At 42.2% G+C, this 17,308-nt stretch overlaps 1 protein-coding gene across 3 annotated transcripts; it reads left to right on the forward strand.

Moving 5' to 3' along the window:
• Positions 1-546: 546 nt before the first annotated feature.
• Mmachc (metabolism of cobalamin associated C) lies at positions 547-11,019 on the forward strand. 3 transcript variants are annotated; one of them, XM_052715346.1, is made up of 4 exons: positions 547-751; positions 3,796-3,990; positions 4,848-5,000; positions 6,382-11,019. In XM_052715346.1, the coding sequence occupies exons 1-4, from the start codon at positions 671-673 to the stop codon at positions 6,790-6,792; spliced, it is 840 nt and encodes a 279-aa protein (XP_052571306.1). In that variant the 5' UTR covers positions 547-670; the 3' UTR covers positions 6,793-11,019. The 3 variants fall into 3 exon arrangements, with proteins under 3 accessions (XP_052571306.1, XP_052571307.1, XP_052571308.1); XM_052715347.1 differs by having other exon boundaries at positions 4,851-5,000; XM_052715348.1 differs by having other exon boundaries at positions 642-751; positions 3,848-3,990.
• Positions 11,020-17,308: the final 6,289 nt, after the last annotated feature.

A 17,308-nucleotide genomic window follows, 5' to 3' on the forward strand; every position in this document is an offset into this window, starting at 1 on the left:
GCTCTTGCTCTCCCACACCAAGATACCAGCGGTAAAAGCCCAGGACAGTGCACAGTGTTAGATGGAGAGAGGAAAGTAGGAGTGGGATATTAAGGCTACAGATAACAGTGCCACAGCAAAACTGCGAATCTGGAACTAGGGAACGGAGTTCTTGGGGAAGTGGAAAAAAATAGAGTACAACACAGATATCAAGTGAGGGTAGAAGGAGCCGAATCTTGGTTGAAACCTCCCCAAATCAAGGACGCTAGCACAATCTCCACTTCAAGTCTGTATCAGCCACTACTACCGCCCGCGAGTTCAAACTCTAGTAGGCGGAGAGTGAGATTTAAGAGCGGGTGCCGCAGCGCCACTCGGGAAACTGAGTCCGCTTCTGGCGGAGACAACAGGCAATAGAGGGCGGAAATACGTCTCCCTGGAAGCGCCCCCGTACGTTCATACATACACCTCCCCGTGAAGCTTGTCGGGACACGGAGTCGTACAGACTCTGTTATGTTTGGGCCCCAAGGACCAAACGAACTACTTGTACCAAGATGCATCGCGCAGAGTCAATTGAAGCTGTTAACTTGTCCTTTACCTCCTGGGAAATGTAGTCCGGCTCGTCTTAACGCCTAAAAGCCCAAGTTATCTATAAGACTCCATTTCCCAGCAAGCTCAGCGTTCAACGTGCGCTATGGAGCCTCGTGTCGCAGACCTGAAGCAGAAGATTGAGGACACTTTGTGTCCTTTTGGCTTCGAGGTTTACCCTTTCCAGGTTGGTTTGTCTTCCCTGTGGTTCTAGGGCCAGCTGTATGATTGGCCTTGGCGCCAAAAGTGTGAGGCCCGGTGAGCCCTTCTTATCCAACCCAAGCTCCTACCGCGGCCATCTAATAACCCAGTCTCCGGGTCGTGATGTGAAAAGGGGCTTGAAAAAGGTAGAGAAACAGACACGTTTTCCCTATTACCTATTTATGATGTCAAACAAATGAATTGGATTCAACCCACGATACCTGACCTCTCATCTCCGTAATTTACAGAAAAAAAAAAAAAAAATGTCCCCCTGTGGGGCCGGAATCACCAGAAGCTTCCAAAGGAATTAGGAGAGGTCAAAGTTTGGAATGTTGGCATGGCTTTGTATTAGGTCAGTTGAAGAGAGAAGAGTATTCCTGATGTTGAACAAGACACAATTGGCTAGTTTGTTCCGTCAGCCAACAGAAGGCTAATTCATTATGTTGCTAGCCATCAATACAGGACTGAGCATAGAAATTCCTCACGCTCGCCTGGTACAGAACTCTCTGTAACCTCCGTCCCTCTACACCCCACCCGGCCCCGCCCTATCCCACAGTACTGAGTGAACAAGATACGCTTTTTTAGAACAAATCTAAATTAAAATCATCCTGAGTCCTTTGACCTATCTATCCTAAGAGACTCACTCATTCCATTGAGCTGTCCACAGCAAGACTTAGAATAAGATACTATAGAGGAGTCAATCTAGCTTGAACGCATTTGCAGGAGGAAAAAACTTGAAATTGAACCTCTGGAGGATGTAGCTCAGTGACAGACCACCATCCTTGAGGTCTTAGGTTCAATTCCCAAATTGAGGAAAAAGAATGAAACTGAGCTGAAGCTGTAACTCAGTGATAGAGTGCTGGCTTAGCCTTTGCAAGGCTCTGGGTTTAATCTCAAGCCCCAGTTCAAAAACAAGCATGAAAAGATGGATTTAGGCGCTGGAGAGATGGCTCAGCTGTTAAGAGCACTGACTGCTCTTCCAGAGGACCAGGATTCAATTCCTAGCTCCCAAATGGCAGCTAACAACTGTCTGTAACTCCAAGTTCTGACACCTTCACAAAGATAAACATGCAGGCAAAGCACTAATGCAAATAAAAAATGAATTATTTAAATTATTTAAAATAAAAGTTGGATTGAAAGGAGGGAGGGTTATTGAAAGGAGGCAATGATGGATGGCAGATAGGGAAAAAACAGGAATGCCTATTTGAGGTCCAGGTATGGTGGCAGAAGACTTTGACCCCAGCACTCTGGAGGCAGAGGCTTTGATACCTTCCTGTTCTACATATGGAGCTCCAAGCCAGCCAGGACTGTATAGTGAGACCCTGTCTGAAAAGTGTGTGTGTGTGTGTGTGTGTGTGTGTGTGTGTGTGTGTGTGTGTGAGAGAGAGAGAGAGAGAGAGAGAGAGAGAGAGAGAGAGAGAGAAATGGGAACTAGTGTACTGAACGGAGTTAGCTGTAGCTCTGCCTGTCATCATAAGGCCCTGCTACTCACCTTCTCAGTCCTACATCGAACAGCCACCATGAATATCCCCTGAATCTTCGAAGCTCGTGGTTTTTTAACCCAACAACCTATCCTGTATCCCAAAACACTTCTCTCGTTAGGATTACTATAATCTGGCTGCCATCTTGGATCCAATCCATTCTCTACACTGCAACCAAATCTTTCTAAACTATCAGGTCATTTTACTCTTTTTTTGTTTGTTTTCAACACAGGGTTTCTGTGTAGCTTTGGAGCCTGTTCTGGCTCTAGACCAGGCTGGCCTCAAACTCAGAGATCCGTCTGCCTCTGGCTCCCAAGTGCTGGGATTAAAGGAGTGCGCCACCACCGCCCAGCACTTTACTATTTTAAGTTAAATGACTCCTCACTGTCATCAAATTGGGAGTCATAGTTTTTAAGTTGGTATTTAAGGTCAGGCACAACCTCACTCCTACTAATCTCTCAAGCCTTTTCTCCTTTTCACTTCCACCACACTAGATAGTCTGCTCTTCTCAAATGCACTTAGTACATTTTTTTTTCTTTTTCTTTCTTTTTGTTTTTTTTGAGACAGGGTCTCTCTGTGTAGCCCTTGGCTGTCCTAGAACTCACTCTGTAGACCAGGCTGGCCTGAAACTCAGAGATCCACCTGCATCTGCACCACCGCACCCGGTCCCCAGTGGTGGGATTAAAGGTGTATGCCACCACAGCCCAGTGGGCTGAGTGCATTTCTACTGGCAAGGCTACATAGTGAGACCCTGTCTCAAATAAATAAATAAACAGCAGATTCTCTATCCCCCACATCAACCTTCAGTTTCCTTACCAGCCCCCAAGACTGGATTTCAGGGTTTTTTTGTTTTTTGTTTTTTTTTTTTTTTTTTGGTTTTTCGAGACAGGGTTTCTCTGTGTAGCTTTGCGCCTTTTCCTGGAACTCACTTGGTAGCCCAGGCTGGCCTCGAACTCACAGAGATCCGCCTGGCTCTGCCTCCCGAGTGCTGGGATTAAAGGCGTGCGCCACCACCGCCCGGCTGGATTTCAGTTTTTTTCTAATGTCAGAGGATGCTTATCTTGTCCTGCCATAGAACTGGTCATAATTATCACTTTCTTTTTTTAAAAAATTTTAATTTTTTTTTTTTTTTTTTTTTTTTTTTTTTTTTTTTTTTTTTTGAGACAGGGTTTCTCTGTGTAACATACCCAGCTGTCCTGGAACTCGATTTGTAGACCAGGCTGGCTCGAACTCACAGAGATCCGCCTGCCTCTGCCTCCCAAGAGCTGGGATTAAAGGTGTGCACCACCACCACCTGGCCAATTGTCACTTTCACTTTCTATTCTAGTTTGTTTATAAACTCTTTCCTAACCTAACTCCTTGTCAATTGCAGACAGATTGCCCATACAAGGTTAATATACATACATTACATAGCATCAGTGAAAATTCTTTGAATGAATGAAATGGAGATGAGTGCAGAATGTACGAAGCCTTGAATGCAAAGCCAAGGTATGGGCCTGATTAAGGCCCAAGCTGCTTGCCAACCAGATCTGAGCTTTCTGTGTTCCAGGTGGCATGGTACAATGAACTCCTGTCTCCAGCCTTCCACTTGCCCTTCCCAGGACCTACCCTGGCCTTCCTGGTACTAAGCACACCTGCTATGTTTGACAAAGCCCTCAAACCCTTCTTGAAGAGCTACCACCTCCAACCACCAAGAGACCCAGTGGATCAGTGTGTGTCCCACCACCTGAGGCGTGTTAGGGAGGTAAGGCTCAACTTCCCTTCAACTCTCACGCCTACATCTGCTTCCCTGTTGATCAAGCGCAGTGCAGGATCTAGATATGGGGCTAGGAGCTATGCCATCTGTAATTTCTTCCTATTCTGCTTTCTCTTTTTTTTTTTCCCCCGGAGCTGAGGACCAAACCCAGGGCCTTGCGCTTGCTAGGCAAGCGCTCTACCACTGAACTAAATCCTCAGCCCCCCTACTCTGCTTTCTCACACCCAGGTTTTACCCTTTCCTTTAGCAGAGACCCCCCACCTGAAGTCAGTTTCATAGAGTGACTACACTGATGGACAACTGTATGAACCTCAGGCTAATCTGAATACGTACTGGAATACAAGTAAATACATCTTTTAGGCATTGTTCACTGTTCTTTGCCCTGTGCTTACAAGCTCTATGCTCTTTGGAGCCTTTTGAAGGCAGAACAGTATTTCCCAGCCTGTACTCATTTAAATGCACATAAATTTGTACATATTTGTACTCAAGGCTCAATAACTCCTGATAATGGAGGCTTCTGAGCGAAGTCTTTTGTATTTACCTTCGAGCGCATGCCCTTCTGAGAGGGCAGAGGAACTTCAACTTCCTTCCCTTAGTAGCGTCTTAGGTTAAAGTTGTGTTTTCCCTTCAAACAGGGCCTTTAATGGAGAATCCCAGCAGTAGGGAGGTAGAGGCAGGAGGATTACCTTTGGCTATATATAGCAAGTTCAAGGCCATTCTGACCCTGTCTCAAAAAACCAAGCCATGAGCTTATGAGAACAGGACCATGTTAATACACAACTAAGGCCTTTGCAGAATAGTCATGACTCCCATCATGCTAACAGGAGCCCCTTATTTTGTTCCAGAAGTTTCCAGAACTGCAAATGGAAGTCATTGCTGACTATGAAGTCCACCCCAACCGGCGCCCTAAGATTCTAGCCCAGACCGCAGCCCATGTGGCAGGTGCTGCTTACTACTACCAACGACAAGATGTGGATGCTGACCCATGGGGGACCCAGGTTAGAGAATACATGTGAATGAATGAGTAGGGACTGAGAGAGAAAAATAGTAAAGGTCCCTCCAAGTATTTATGAGGTCCCACGGTCCTTCACCTTCCTTTGATGAAGTTGATACATAACCCAGAACAACTATGGTCCTGACAAATAGTTCACCTGTTTTCTGGCTCCTTTACCTGCTTTCTAGTTTACCTGAGGACGTAACAGTTCAAAAAATCTGGTCCCTTTTAGTGTTTTAAAAATATTTACTGTGTGTGCACGCATTGATAGAGGTTAGAGGATAACTGCAGGAGTCAGTTCTCTCCTTCCACCATGTGGGTCCTTGGGGATGGACTAAGGTTATTAGGCTTGGCTGCATATACCTTCACTCACTAAGTCATCTCACCAACTTCCTGGTCTGTTTTTTGTTTTGAGACAAGGTCTCTCTACATCTCTGGCTGTCTTTTTTTTTTTTTTTTTTTTGGTTTTTCGAGACAGGGTTTCTCTGTGTAGCTTTGCGCCTTTCCTGGAACTCGCTTTGGAGACCAGGCTGGCCTCGAACTCATAGAGATCCACCTGGCTCTGCCTCCCGAGTGCTGGGATTAAAGGCGTGCGCCACCACCGCCCGGCTATCTCTGGCTGTCTTAAAACTCACTGTGTAGACTAAGCTGGCCTCGAACTTACAGAGACCCATCTTGCCTCTGCCTCCCGAGTGCTGGGTTGTATGCCACCACTACCCAGCTTGCCTGCCCTGTTCTTGTGTTCTTGTTCTTGTGTTACATGGTTATCTCAGGAAAATCCAAAGGCAAAGTAGTGATCAGGAGACTAATACTGAAACTGGGAAGCTGCTGAGGTCATAATTCTATGAATAGGTGGTCAAGAAGAGGACAGGGACAGTGAGATGGAGGTAAAGGCACTGTGTGCCACACATACTAACCTGAGTTTGATCTCTGGAACCCATGTAAAGGTGAGAGAGAACCAAATCTATGAAATTGCCTTCTGATCCCCAATAGACACATTCACATATACACAATAGATTTCTTTAAAATGAGGGAAAGAGCCAGGCAGTGGTGGCACACACCTTTAGGGAGGCTCTCTGTGAGTTCAAGGCCAGCCTGGTCTGCAGAGTGAGTTCCAGGACAGCCAGGGCTACAAAGAGAAACCCTATTTCGAAAACACACACACATGCACGCATGCACACAGGGAAAGAGGCTTCTGCATGAAATCTGTGTGCATTGAGTGGGGAATATGTGAACAAAAATAGAGCTGCTGGCATGAAGGCAAAAACACTCACACACATAAAAATAAATTGAAGAAAAAAAGCTTGCAATAATGGGAGTTGGACCTAGTGTCAAAATGACCTCTGTAAAACCCTGAAAACTACTTTTCTTTGCCCTCTCCCCAGCACATAGCAGGTGTGTGCATACACCCCCGATTTGGGGGCTGGTTTGCTATCCGAGGAGTAATATTGCTGCCAGGGATTGAAGTACCAAATTTGCCACCCAGAAAGGCCCCTGACTGTGTGCCTACAAGAGCTGGCCGCATCACTCTGCTCGAAGGCTTCAATTTCCATTGGCGTGACTGGACTTACCGGGATGCTGTGACTCCTGAAGAACGTTACTCAGAAGAACAGAAGATCTACTTTTCTACCCCACCTGCCCAACGCTTGGCCCTATTAGGCTTAGCCCAGCCCTCAGAACACCCTAGCACTACACCTGAGCATCCCAGTTCCATGCTTACCAAGCCCCAGAATTCCAGCAGAGCAAGAAGCTGGCTTAGCCCCAGTGTCTCACCACCTGTATCCCCGGGCCCTTGACCTTTTCCCCAGTGAGATATCACTTATGTTAGATTTATTTTGGGTAAAATTTGGGGTTTTGAAAAAGCACTTTTGTTTTTTTGTTTTGTTTTGTTTTTTGGTTTTGGTTTTTTCAAGACAGGGTTTCTCTGTGTAGTTTTGGTGCCTGTCCTGGAATTCACTCTGTAGACCAGCCTGGCCTCCAACTCACAGAGGTCTGCCTGTCTCTGCTTCCCAAATGCTGGGATTAAAGACATATGCTGCCACCACCCAGTAAAAAAAGCACATTTTATTTGAGTATTATAATAGCTCTTCAAAGAGAGTCAAGATTCACTTTACTGGTCAAGACAAATCACATGCCAAGGCAGACTCAAAATCAGCAGCTGCCTTCAAATATTGGACTCATACCTGTTACTATTTTTGTGTAGTACTCTAAGATACTATTTAGAGTTGTGGTTCTCAATCTTCCTAATGCAACCCTTTAATACGGTTAGTTTTGTTGTGGTAACCCCCATCCATAAAATTATTTTCATTGTTATTGAAATAACTATAATTTTGATAGCTATAAATCATAATGTAAATATGTTTTCAGATGGTCTTAGGCGACCCCTGTGAAAGGGCCCTTCAACTCCCAAAGGGGTCCTTGACCCACAGGCTGCGAACCACTGATTTAGAGGATCCTAGGGGCATACACCCTTTAAGTGGTACCTACCACATAGGGCTATGCCAAGTCATTATTTGAATAAAGTACTTTGAAACTGTCTGACATACAGTAAGTAGTATGTTATTACTAAAGGCTTAAGGAATCTTACACTTCTGCTCAAATAGATCTAGTTTGATTATGGAATGTTGGAAGGCCATGATGGTACAAGACTGTTTTGTCTGCTGTTATCAAGAATCCAGAAGAAATTTCTTGCTGACTTAACAGTGAGGGTCAAGAATATTCTCTAATCACAGCTAGAATGAAACAAGTAGAATAGAATCCTATCCAAAACCTTTGTTTGCCTGTTCTCTCCAGAGATGGCCGCTTCCCAATCCTGATTGTTCCAGTGTCACTGCCAGGGTCTGAGGAGGTGGTTTAGTCAGTAAAGTGCAAAAGGATGAGGTTTACCTGTGTGAGGAATGAGGTCCTGTCTTTAAAAGAAAAAGAAAAAAAGCTGCCTCACAATCAACTGAAAGTATATACATGCATACAGAAGTGAGCGTTTTATTTTTCCATTGTGTATGGAAGAGCAAACCCAAGCCCTACTACACTGTTAGCCATGGCACTACAGTTAATATTTGCTGGGTTGCAAATGATAGTTCCAGTAAGATTACTTGTAGTGTTTATAATGCTGGGAGGGTTGCATGGAAACAGAATTTTTGCTTCTTAGGATAAATGCAAAATAATAGGCCAGCAACAGGTTTATTAGGTAAAGATGCTTGCCACCAAGCCTGCCATCCACATGGTGGAAGGAGAGAACAGACTCATGGAAGCTGTCCTCTTGACCCCATATACACAGATGCACCCCTTCCCCCATAAACGTGATTTAAAAGGAAGAAAAGAAATGGCCAAGCCTATAAATTCTTCAATCCCAGAACTGAGATGAGTGCAAGATTAAAGCCGACCTAGTCTTTTGTGGGAGCCCATTTTCGTTTACCCAGCAGGTCCGCATAGAGGATGGTTAGGACCACGGGCCTGAGTGCAGGTGTCTGAGATGGTCTGCACTTGGCTGTGCTGGGGGAGGAGGTCTTTTGCTCCACCCCTTGGTGTCTCTATAAATACCCTGGAGCAGAGACAGTCGGTCGTTGGAAAAGGTTCCAGGCCCTCTTGAGGCTATCCTTTATTTTCTATCTGTTTATCTCCGCAATAAATCCTTCTATCTAATATTTCCTGCTGCTCGCACTCAAGAAAACTCTGGGGAACTGTGGGGGTGGTGGGCAAACGCCCCACAGAATGGCGCCATGAACAGGGACTAAAGAAAAAAGAAAAAAAAAGGACTAAAGAAAAAAGGGGGGGACTAAACACAAATGAACAGGGACTAAAGACAAAGTAATAGGGACTAAAGATAAAGGAAAATAATAGTTTTATTAGAGTTTTTGGTGAAAGTGTGAGTCAGCCCTGCCAGTGGAAAGGCATGCCAGTATTATGGAAAATATATATTTTATATATATATATATTATTGAGAGGCAGGGGTTTTATCCTTGAGAGAAAAGGAAAGCGAACTGGAAGGATGTCCGGTGCTGCAGCGAAATTCTCTTCTGTGAAAATTTTCTATCTTCTATCCCTCTCTCAATTTCTATCTGAAAAATAAGTATAAGGTATAGGGTAGTAATATAGTGTAGGAAAACCTTAGAAGTGTAAGATCGTGTAGGAAAAAATAAGTAAGGCAACTAGACAGAAAAACTCTTCAGTTTTCTAACTTTGGGGGCTATGAATGCAAACTGGGGGGAAAAAATCTATCTTTGGGCTTTACGGGTAGTAAAAAAAAGCTGTTCTTTGAGCTTATGGGGAAAAAAAGTTTCCTATGGAAGCTTTTGAACTGGGGACAGTTGAAATGCTAAGTCCAAGTGGCAGGAGAAAGTAATTTCTCCCTGAGGCAAAAATGGAGGCGTAAGAAGTCAAAGTTTAAAGTTGGCAAGTTTTGGGAAAAGTTCGTCTTTCTTTCTCCTGGGGAAAAAAAAAATCTTTCTCAAACCATAAAGCTTTTCTTGGAAAACTTGGGGGAAAAAATCTCTCTAAAAAGCCTTAATCTTTCTCAAAAGCTCTCTTAAACTTAAAAACTAAAGCCTTTAACTTTCTCATAAGGACAAATTAGAATCACCTGAAGATATTAGTATGGGGACCACCTGTGATTAGCTCAAAGGGAAAACAACAAACCTCTTAAGACAGCAAAACCTCTCCAAGTTCTCTTTCAAGCTTTAAAAATCCTCCCTGCAATGCAGGAGGCAGGGCCAAGTTCCTAAAAACCTCTTCTAAGCTCCGTCTCTTCAAGCTGGTAAAAGACAGAGGGTCAGAGTACCCTGAGGGAAACGCTTGGGACAGTGTGGGTAAAGAGCTACAGAGAGCCCAAAAGGGCAGGAAACTTTACCTGAGAAAAGCAAAAATGCCAAGCTTTTCAGTTACAGCGGAGCTGAGGCATCAAGGGTTTTGTTTGAGTGAGCCTTTCAGAATGAAAGGGTGCTCCTAATCGTCCTAATGCAAAGATCCTCTGAAGCAATGCAAACTGTTAGCATTGTATCCTGGCTTCTGAGCAAAAACCCAGGGGCGACTGGCCAGTGTCTCTGAGTTGGAGTGCATTTCGGGGGTACTAGGGTTCCTGCAGTTGCAAACTTCCTGGAGCACAGAGCTGAGGCAGGAAGGTGCAGGACCCAGGGGAAGAATGCTAATGAACAAACAAAACTAAAGCCAGTGGGAATGGCACAGTTGTCTGCTTTCCTATAAGTCCCGGGTTGATAGGTCCACAGCTGCAAAAAGAAATCTGAGAAAAGCTTTCCTATTAGAGAAAGGACCTTTCTGGGAAAACAGTAAAGCTGAACTGTCTGAAGCAGTTGTGCTGCCGAGTCAGAACGCTGTCTGGGGAAAGAGCCCAGCCAGGGCAGAACAGAACTATCCAGGAGTAAGCTTTCTTTTCTGTCAGAGAAAGCACCTCTTTGAGAAAAGCTTTATTTTAACTGACTCCCGATGAGATGAGGGAGTGTAGCCCTGAGGGGTGATTGCCTCTGGTATAAGCACCCAGACAAGCAAATGCAACCCACTGGGGGACTGGGCCTGGTGAAGGCCTGATGAAACAAAACGTCTGTCCTAATGGGAGTTTAGAAATGGCAAAAACGCCGGGCGGTGGTGGCGCACGCCTTTAATCCCAGCACTCGGGAGGCAGAGGCAGGTGGATCTTTGTGAGTTCGAGGCCAGCCTGGTCTACAGAGCGAGATCCAGGAAAAGGCGCAAAGCTACACAGAGAAACCCTGTCTCAAAAAACCAAAAAAAAAAAAAAAAGATAGAAATGGCAAAAACATCCCTTGTTAGATTTTCAGTCTGTACGCAAACCACACAGACCCAGAAAACAAATGGACAAAAAGCCCCTACCTTCAGTAGCAGGGAAAGCCGTCACTGTAGTGTCGGAAATTTTCTGGGGTAGAGGGGATAAACTGAGACCAAACTGGATACTGTCAGGGAGAAAGACTCTGAAGAAAGAGAAGGGACATATTCCTCCCCAGAAAATGCATGACCTGAAAAAGCTGCTAGAATTTGAGGCAGATGGGGGGGGGGGGGGGGAAGCCCCTACCTCCAAAGACAGCTAACAGAGGTACAGAGCCACAAACAGACACCTGAAGCTCTGCATCTGAGGGGGAAGGAACAAGCAAAATGAGAATAAAATCAGTGGGAGAAAAATCTCTTCTGAAGGAGCTATGGAAAAGCTGTTGTACACGATCTTGTTTTTCACTGACTGGCTAAGGCAAGCACAAGCCCCAAGGAAAGTTGCTATCAGAAATTGCCCACTTCAATGCGCACTAACGAGGCAGGTGCAGCTCTGATTTGGGGGCCAGTGTCAAATGAAGGAGAGACACCTGTTAAAGCCAGCTGAGGGAGAGAATAGAAATCTCCCAACGTGCCATAGCTGAAAATGTAAAATGCTTGTTCAAATCTCCCGTTGCAAAAGCAAAAAACTTTGTTCAAACCTCCTGTAAGCAAGTCTGGTAAAAAGACTTGGTAAAGTTGACTCTCAGACCCAAAAAGAACTATGGGAAATGACTGATATAAGGGAAATGATATAAGGGACTGATATTATTATGGACTGATATAAGGGAAATGCATTCTGGGAAAGGTAGTTTTTCCGCTAAAGATGGCGACATTGCCCTGAAACACTTCTGTCAGCTCGAAAATACGTTCCTGGTAAACTTAAAATACAGCTTTTAAAAGAATAAGGAGGAAAATCATCTAAGAGTTTAAGTGTCAGTTCCAATGAAAAATTGAAAGGATACGGAACTAGGTGCTTTGCGGTTTGGGGCTCCATTGGTAAAATGCCTTATTTACCCTAATAGCTGTGCAAAGTTTTTATGGTAGTTGGATGACAAAAAGCTACCTATAAGATCAAACAAGCCACTTTAAAATCCTTAAGAAAACAAGGGAAAGCAGTTTATACACTGAACGTTGTCTTAGATATGAAGAAACTTATGTTGAAATTAAAAAACTTCTTTGCCTTTTGAACAAACTGCCTGCAGTGAGTAATTCCTTTGCAAATCTAATAAGGAGATAAAGAAACAGACATTCAAAAAAGAAATGACTGCTTTATAGATGGGAACAAACTTCAAAAAAAATCTGTCTTAAATAGTTGCTTCACCTGAAAGTTCCTTATAAGAATTCAATGCTAAATATCACAGCTGATAATAACATCAGGAATTAAAGCTAATGAAATGAAAATACTAAATCCTGACAATGCTTTTTCTCAGAGTAAGCTAATGAAGGATATGTTTCATGAAAGAACATCTATGTCCTTGACTCCTTTGAATAGTTAACAGTTTTGGTAAAAATATTGGAACTAACAACAATCAAGTCAAAATGTTTCAAGAAATTCAAGACGTTATTCCACAAAAGAAAGCTGCCATGCTTTGTGGGCCATATTAGAGCTCACTCCAATCTTCCTGGTCCTTTAGCTGAGGGGTAATGCAATGGCTGAGCATTATTATCCCAAGTGGAAATGGCTCAACAGTCACATGTTCTTCATCAAAATAGCAAAAGCTTAAGAGAAAGTAATTCAATCTTGCCAAAGAAGCAGCTTGTCAAATAGTTAAACGATGTGGAGTATGTCCAAAATATTTTCCTGTCCCTCACTTAGGGGTAAACCCTCGAAGTCTTCTTCCCAATCATCTATGGCAAATGGATGTTACCCATATTGCAGAATTTGGCAAATTAAGATATGTACATGTGACCATTGACACTTATTCGGGATTTTTAATGGCTAGTGCACAATCTGGGGAAGCTAAAAAACATGTAATTATGCACTGCTTGAAGTGTTTTTCATATATGGGTATACCAAAAATTATTAAAACTGATAATGGTTCTGGATATAGTAGTAAGGCATTTCAACAATTTTGTACCCAATGGGAAATCGTACATAAAACAGATATTCCTTATAATCCTCAGGAACAAGGTATTATAGAAAGGGCTCATAGCAGTCTTAAAGTACAACTTCAAACAATAAAAATAAAAAAGGAAGAAATTTACCCTCAATCGCCACATAATGCATTAAATCATGCTCTTTTTGTTCTGAACTTTTTGAATATGGATGTCCGTGAGCAGTCTGCCACAATAAGATTTTGGCACAGTGGCATCCAAGCGACTTTTGCTTAAGTGAAATGGAAAGATCCCTGCTCGGGATTATGGAAAGGTCCTGATCCTGTTTTAATATGGGGTCGAGGACATGTTTGTGTTTTTTTCACAAGAGAATGAAGCTCGGTGGTTACTGGAGCGTCTGGTAAGGATCGTGGAACTAAGGAAGGTTAGCTCCAATGACATTTCCTATAAAGGAACCAGAATGAAAGTGGCTCGATTAGTATTTCTGAGGTTTTGTCACTGGTGAATGCAAACAGTGAGGAAATAAAGAGTTCAGAGCTGTGCCGCTTTTGGCTTTACTAGCTCCTTTAGAAAAATACTTTAGGGCCGGGCGGTGGTGGCGCACGCCTTTAATCCCAGCACTCGGGAAGCAGAGCCAGGCAGATCTCTGTGAGTTCGAGGCCAGCCTGGTCTACAGAGTGAGTTCCAGGAAAAAGGCACAAAGCTACACAGAGAAACCCTGTCTCAAAAAACCAAAAAAAAAAAAAAAAGAAAAAGAAAAAGAAAAATACTTTATATCACCTAATAGCTGTGCAGTATTTGGCGAAGAGCTTTACAGCAGCTAAATACGGTAAGTTTTTCAGTAGAACAAACCAAAAGTACTGCTGTAATAGAAATGTTTGTCTGAATTGAAGCACTTAGGGGACTATTAAGAATTTGGGTGAAGGGACAGTCTCTAGTTAAAAACTGTCTACCGCTGACAGTGCATCTCTGCCGGTCCGGAATGGCTGAGAGAACTGGCAACTGTGGAGTGTGGCGTCATCCTGGGAAGGTTACAGTCCCCTAGCAACAACTATCACAATTCTATAACAACAACACTCACTAAATCCCAGTGTTTTATAGCAAAGCTGACTATAAACTCTAAACTTTAGAAATGTACGTACTTCATGTCTAGTTAAGAGAATCTTTCTAATACAGATAGTGATAATAATTAAGAGTAAGAAGTAGAAAAAGATGAAAATAAGATGTGAGTTTGTAAAAATTCTGTCTTGTTAGATCTGTGTTAAAGAAATCTTTAGGTGTTTGCTAAATTAGATATATGCTAATGGTGGCCCTATATAAGTTTGTAAAATAGATCTATAGAGTTCCTTTGAGAATATAAGCTTGCAAGAAATATCTAAGGTAGTCTTAAGACAGGTAGTAATAAGCTTGTAAGGAGTAAAGACACTAGTTGTAAATGTAAGTTTAAATAAGAAATAAGTATATAATAAGTAATAAGAAATATATTTGCTAAAGTAGTTCTATAGTTCCCTTAAAGAGTATAAATAAGATGTTAATGTTATATGTGAATTTGTAAAAAAGTGTAAATGTTAAATGTGAATCTATTCCCAATGTATATGGTGAAAGAACCCGAGACACAGAAGGTTAGTGTCCCAGTAGACTGCAAAGTAGGCAGTCTGAATGGTTTCAAAAGCTCCAGAAGCTGCTAAGAAGCTAAGAATGGCGGACGCCAGAACAAGCACAAGGCATCTGCAGCTGAGATCCGTGGAAAATCAACGCAACACAGAAAAACCTAAGCTAACATCAAAAACAGTGCTGTTTAGAATACTACTGTACCTAAAAAGGTCTCTGGCTTGAGAATAAAAGTTCAGAGACGATTGTTTGAACAAAAATTGTTAGCTGCAAAAAGTTTTGGTTGAAAAACGTTTCTTCATATTTGGAAGTGAAAGCCTGATACCAGAATTTTCTTGTTTGAACTTTTTGAACTTTTTTTTTTTTTTGGTTTTTCGAGACAGGGTTTCTCTGTGTAGCTTTGCGCCTTTCCTGGAACTCGCTTTGGAGACCAGGCTGGCCTCGAACTCACAGAGATCCGCCTGGCTCTGCCTCCCGAGTGCTGGGATTAAAGGCGTGCGCCACCACCGCCCGGCGAACTTTTTGAACTTAAAATGAGATAAAATTACAAAAAGATTTTGGTCATGGATTTCTCATATTTGGAAGGCTAGTACCAGAATTTATCATTTGAATTTTAAGACTTAAGAAATGAAATAACAGTAGAGATTTCATTGCAATGGGACAATTTTGAGTTTACTTATAGTAATGACCTAGGAACTATTTCTGGAATTGGGTTAAAAATGGAAATGTTTAAATGAAGAAATTTATTGTTTCTACCTTGACTCAAGATGCAGTTTTATGTATGCATAGATGCTGGTGATTCATTAATTGTTCTGTGTTAAAAATGCAATTGTTTTGTGAAACTGTTTATGTAAAAATAGAATTACTTATGGAACTGGTTTTGTGTTACAAATGGAACTCTTTAAACTGAAAAGTTTGGGTTTTCTAACTAGGTTTTGAGATTTTGCTTAAAAAATTATAAGAAAAAGGAGAGTTAATATTCTTTAGTCTAATTTAAAAATTGAGTGGATTAATATGTTTTGTTAGTAAGAAATGCAAATGGGGTATATTAAGAGACTACTTTTAAAGTGTAAAGAGTTTTATTAAGAAACTGCTTTTGGATGTTTTGCTAAAAGTTTTCAAAGTGTTAATGGTTAGATTGAAAATATTGCTTTTCAATATGAGTTTGTAGGAATTGTATAAGTTTGGTTTTTTTCTAACTAGGTCTGAGATTTTGTTTAAAAAATTATAAAGAAAAGGAGGAGTTATGAGGTTGAATTTTATGTTTGCAGAACTTATGTTTAACCTATTGATATTAATGCACCTTGGTTTTGTGGAGTTAAGGAAATATTTAAGTTTGATGTGAATACATCGAAGTTTTTCCTGTGTTCTGTTAGGAAGAAAATTCAAATGACTGAGTTAAAGTTGTAAGACGGAGAAAACTGTTAACTATATGTAGCACCATATATGCTAATTCAAATGGTTCTTTTAAGAGTTTGCTTTGAGTTGTAAGATTGAGAGAATTGTGGCTATGTATAACAATATTTATGTTAACCTGTTAATGGTAATGATGAAGCTAAGGAATTCTTTAAGTTTGTAGTTGCCTTTAGAGTTTTTGGTTTAGAAAGGGCTTGGGGCAGCTAAGACTGCTGTAGTCACCTTGGACCTAATTCAAAAGAGAAATGCCATCTTTATCATCCTCTACTCCCATACTAGGAGGTGTAACAGCTATGGAGATTGCTGTAAGCCATTAATAGTTATTTTTTATATATTAAGAAAGGGGGAGCCGGGCGGTGGTGGCGCACGCCTTTAATCCCAGCACTCGGGAGGCAGAGCCAGGTGGATCTCTGTGAGTTCGAGGCCAGCCTGGTCTCCAAAGCGAGTACCAGGAAAGGCGCAAAGCTACACAGAGAAACCCTGTCTCGAAAAACCAAAAAAAAAAAAAAAAAAAAAAAAGGGGGGACCTGTGGGAGCCCATTTTCGGGTTCCTCGTGGCTTTACCCAGCATGTCCGCATAGTGGATGATTAGGACCACCGGCCTGAGTGCAGGTGTCTGAGATGGTCTGCACTTGGCTGTGCTGGGGGGAGGTCATTTGCTCCACCCCTTGGCGTCTCTATAAATACCCTGGGGCAGAGACAGGGCCCCTTGGAAAAGGTTCCAGGCCCTCTTGAGGCTATCCTTTATTTTCTGTTTATCTCTGCAATAAATCCTTCTATCTAATATTTCCTGCTGCTCGCACTCAAGAAAACTCTGGGGAACTGTGGGGGTGGTGAGTAAACGCCCCACAGTCTACAAGGCAAGACTTTGCATTTGTGTATAGGCCAAAGCATGTTAGCCTTCTTGAGGCTGGAATTAGAGGAAGCTGTTCTTTGAGACAATCTCACTGAACTCATATTGAGGTTTGCTGACCAGCAAGCTCCAGCACTCTGCCTGTCTCCTTGCCTCCCCTGCACTTAAGATTACAGACACATAGCATTCATTGGTCTTGGCATTTTATGTGGTTGTTGGGGATTGGACTCAGACCCACATGCTTGCATGATGGTCTGTCCAAAGTGTGATCTACATTTGGTTACAAATGAGTTTACTAACACTGTAGCAACCAAAAGTAAGGAACAAGTGTCAAATAGTACAACATGGAATCAGGTGTATAGAGTTATAAAAACAAATACATAGTTTTAAAAAATAAAGTCTTTAAAGAGACAGTAAAGGTAATATAAAAAATAAGCCACGTAAAAATGGATATTACACAGAGAATCTGGATTGTGTTGTCTTTGGGATTTTTAACTGCAGAAAAACATTTGATTGTAAAAGCTGTTGAGTTATGCCAAAATGTGTATTTTAAAGGTACCTTAACTTCAAAATTTGGATATAAGGATATGTTGCTTTGGAAA

Source organism: Peromyscus californicus, unplaced genomic scaffold (genome assembly GCF_007827085.1).
Source record: "Peromyscus californicus insignis strain IS unplaced genomic scaffold, ASM782708v3 Scaffold_5__1_contigs__length_169319896, whole genome shotgun sequence".
NCBI lineage: Eukaryota > Metazoa > Chordata > Mammalia > Rodentia > Cricetidae > Peromyscus > Peromyscus californicus.

What these genes read in the sequence shown, in the direction of transcription:
- Mmachc (XM_052715346.1), top strand. Translation starts at nt 671, where the DNA reads ATGGAGCCTCGTGTCGCAGACCTGAAGCAGAAGATTGAGGACACTTTG. An exon ending in ACCTGAGGCGTGTTAGGGAG is followed by an intron (nt 3,991 to 4,847) that starts GTAAGGCTCAAC and finishes ATTTTGTTCCAG; the next exon opens with AAGTTTCCAGAACTGCAAAT. An exon ending in CTGACCCATGGGGGACCCAG is followed by an intron (nt 5,001 to 6,381) that starts GTTAGAGAATAC and finishes CCCTCTCCCCAG; the next exon opens with CACATAGCAGGTGTGTGCAT.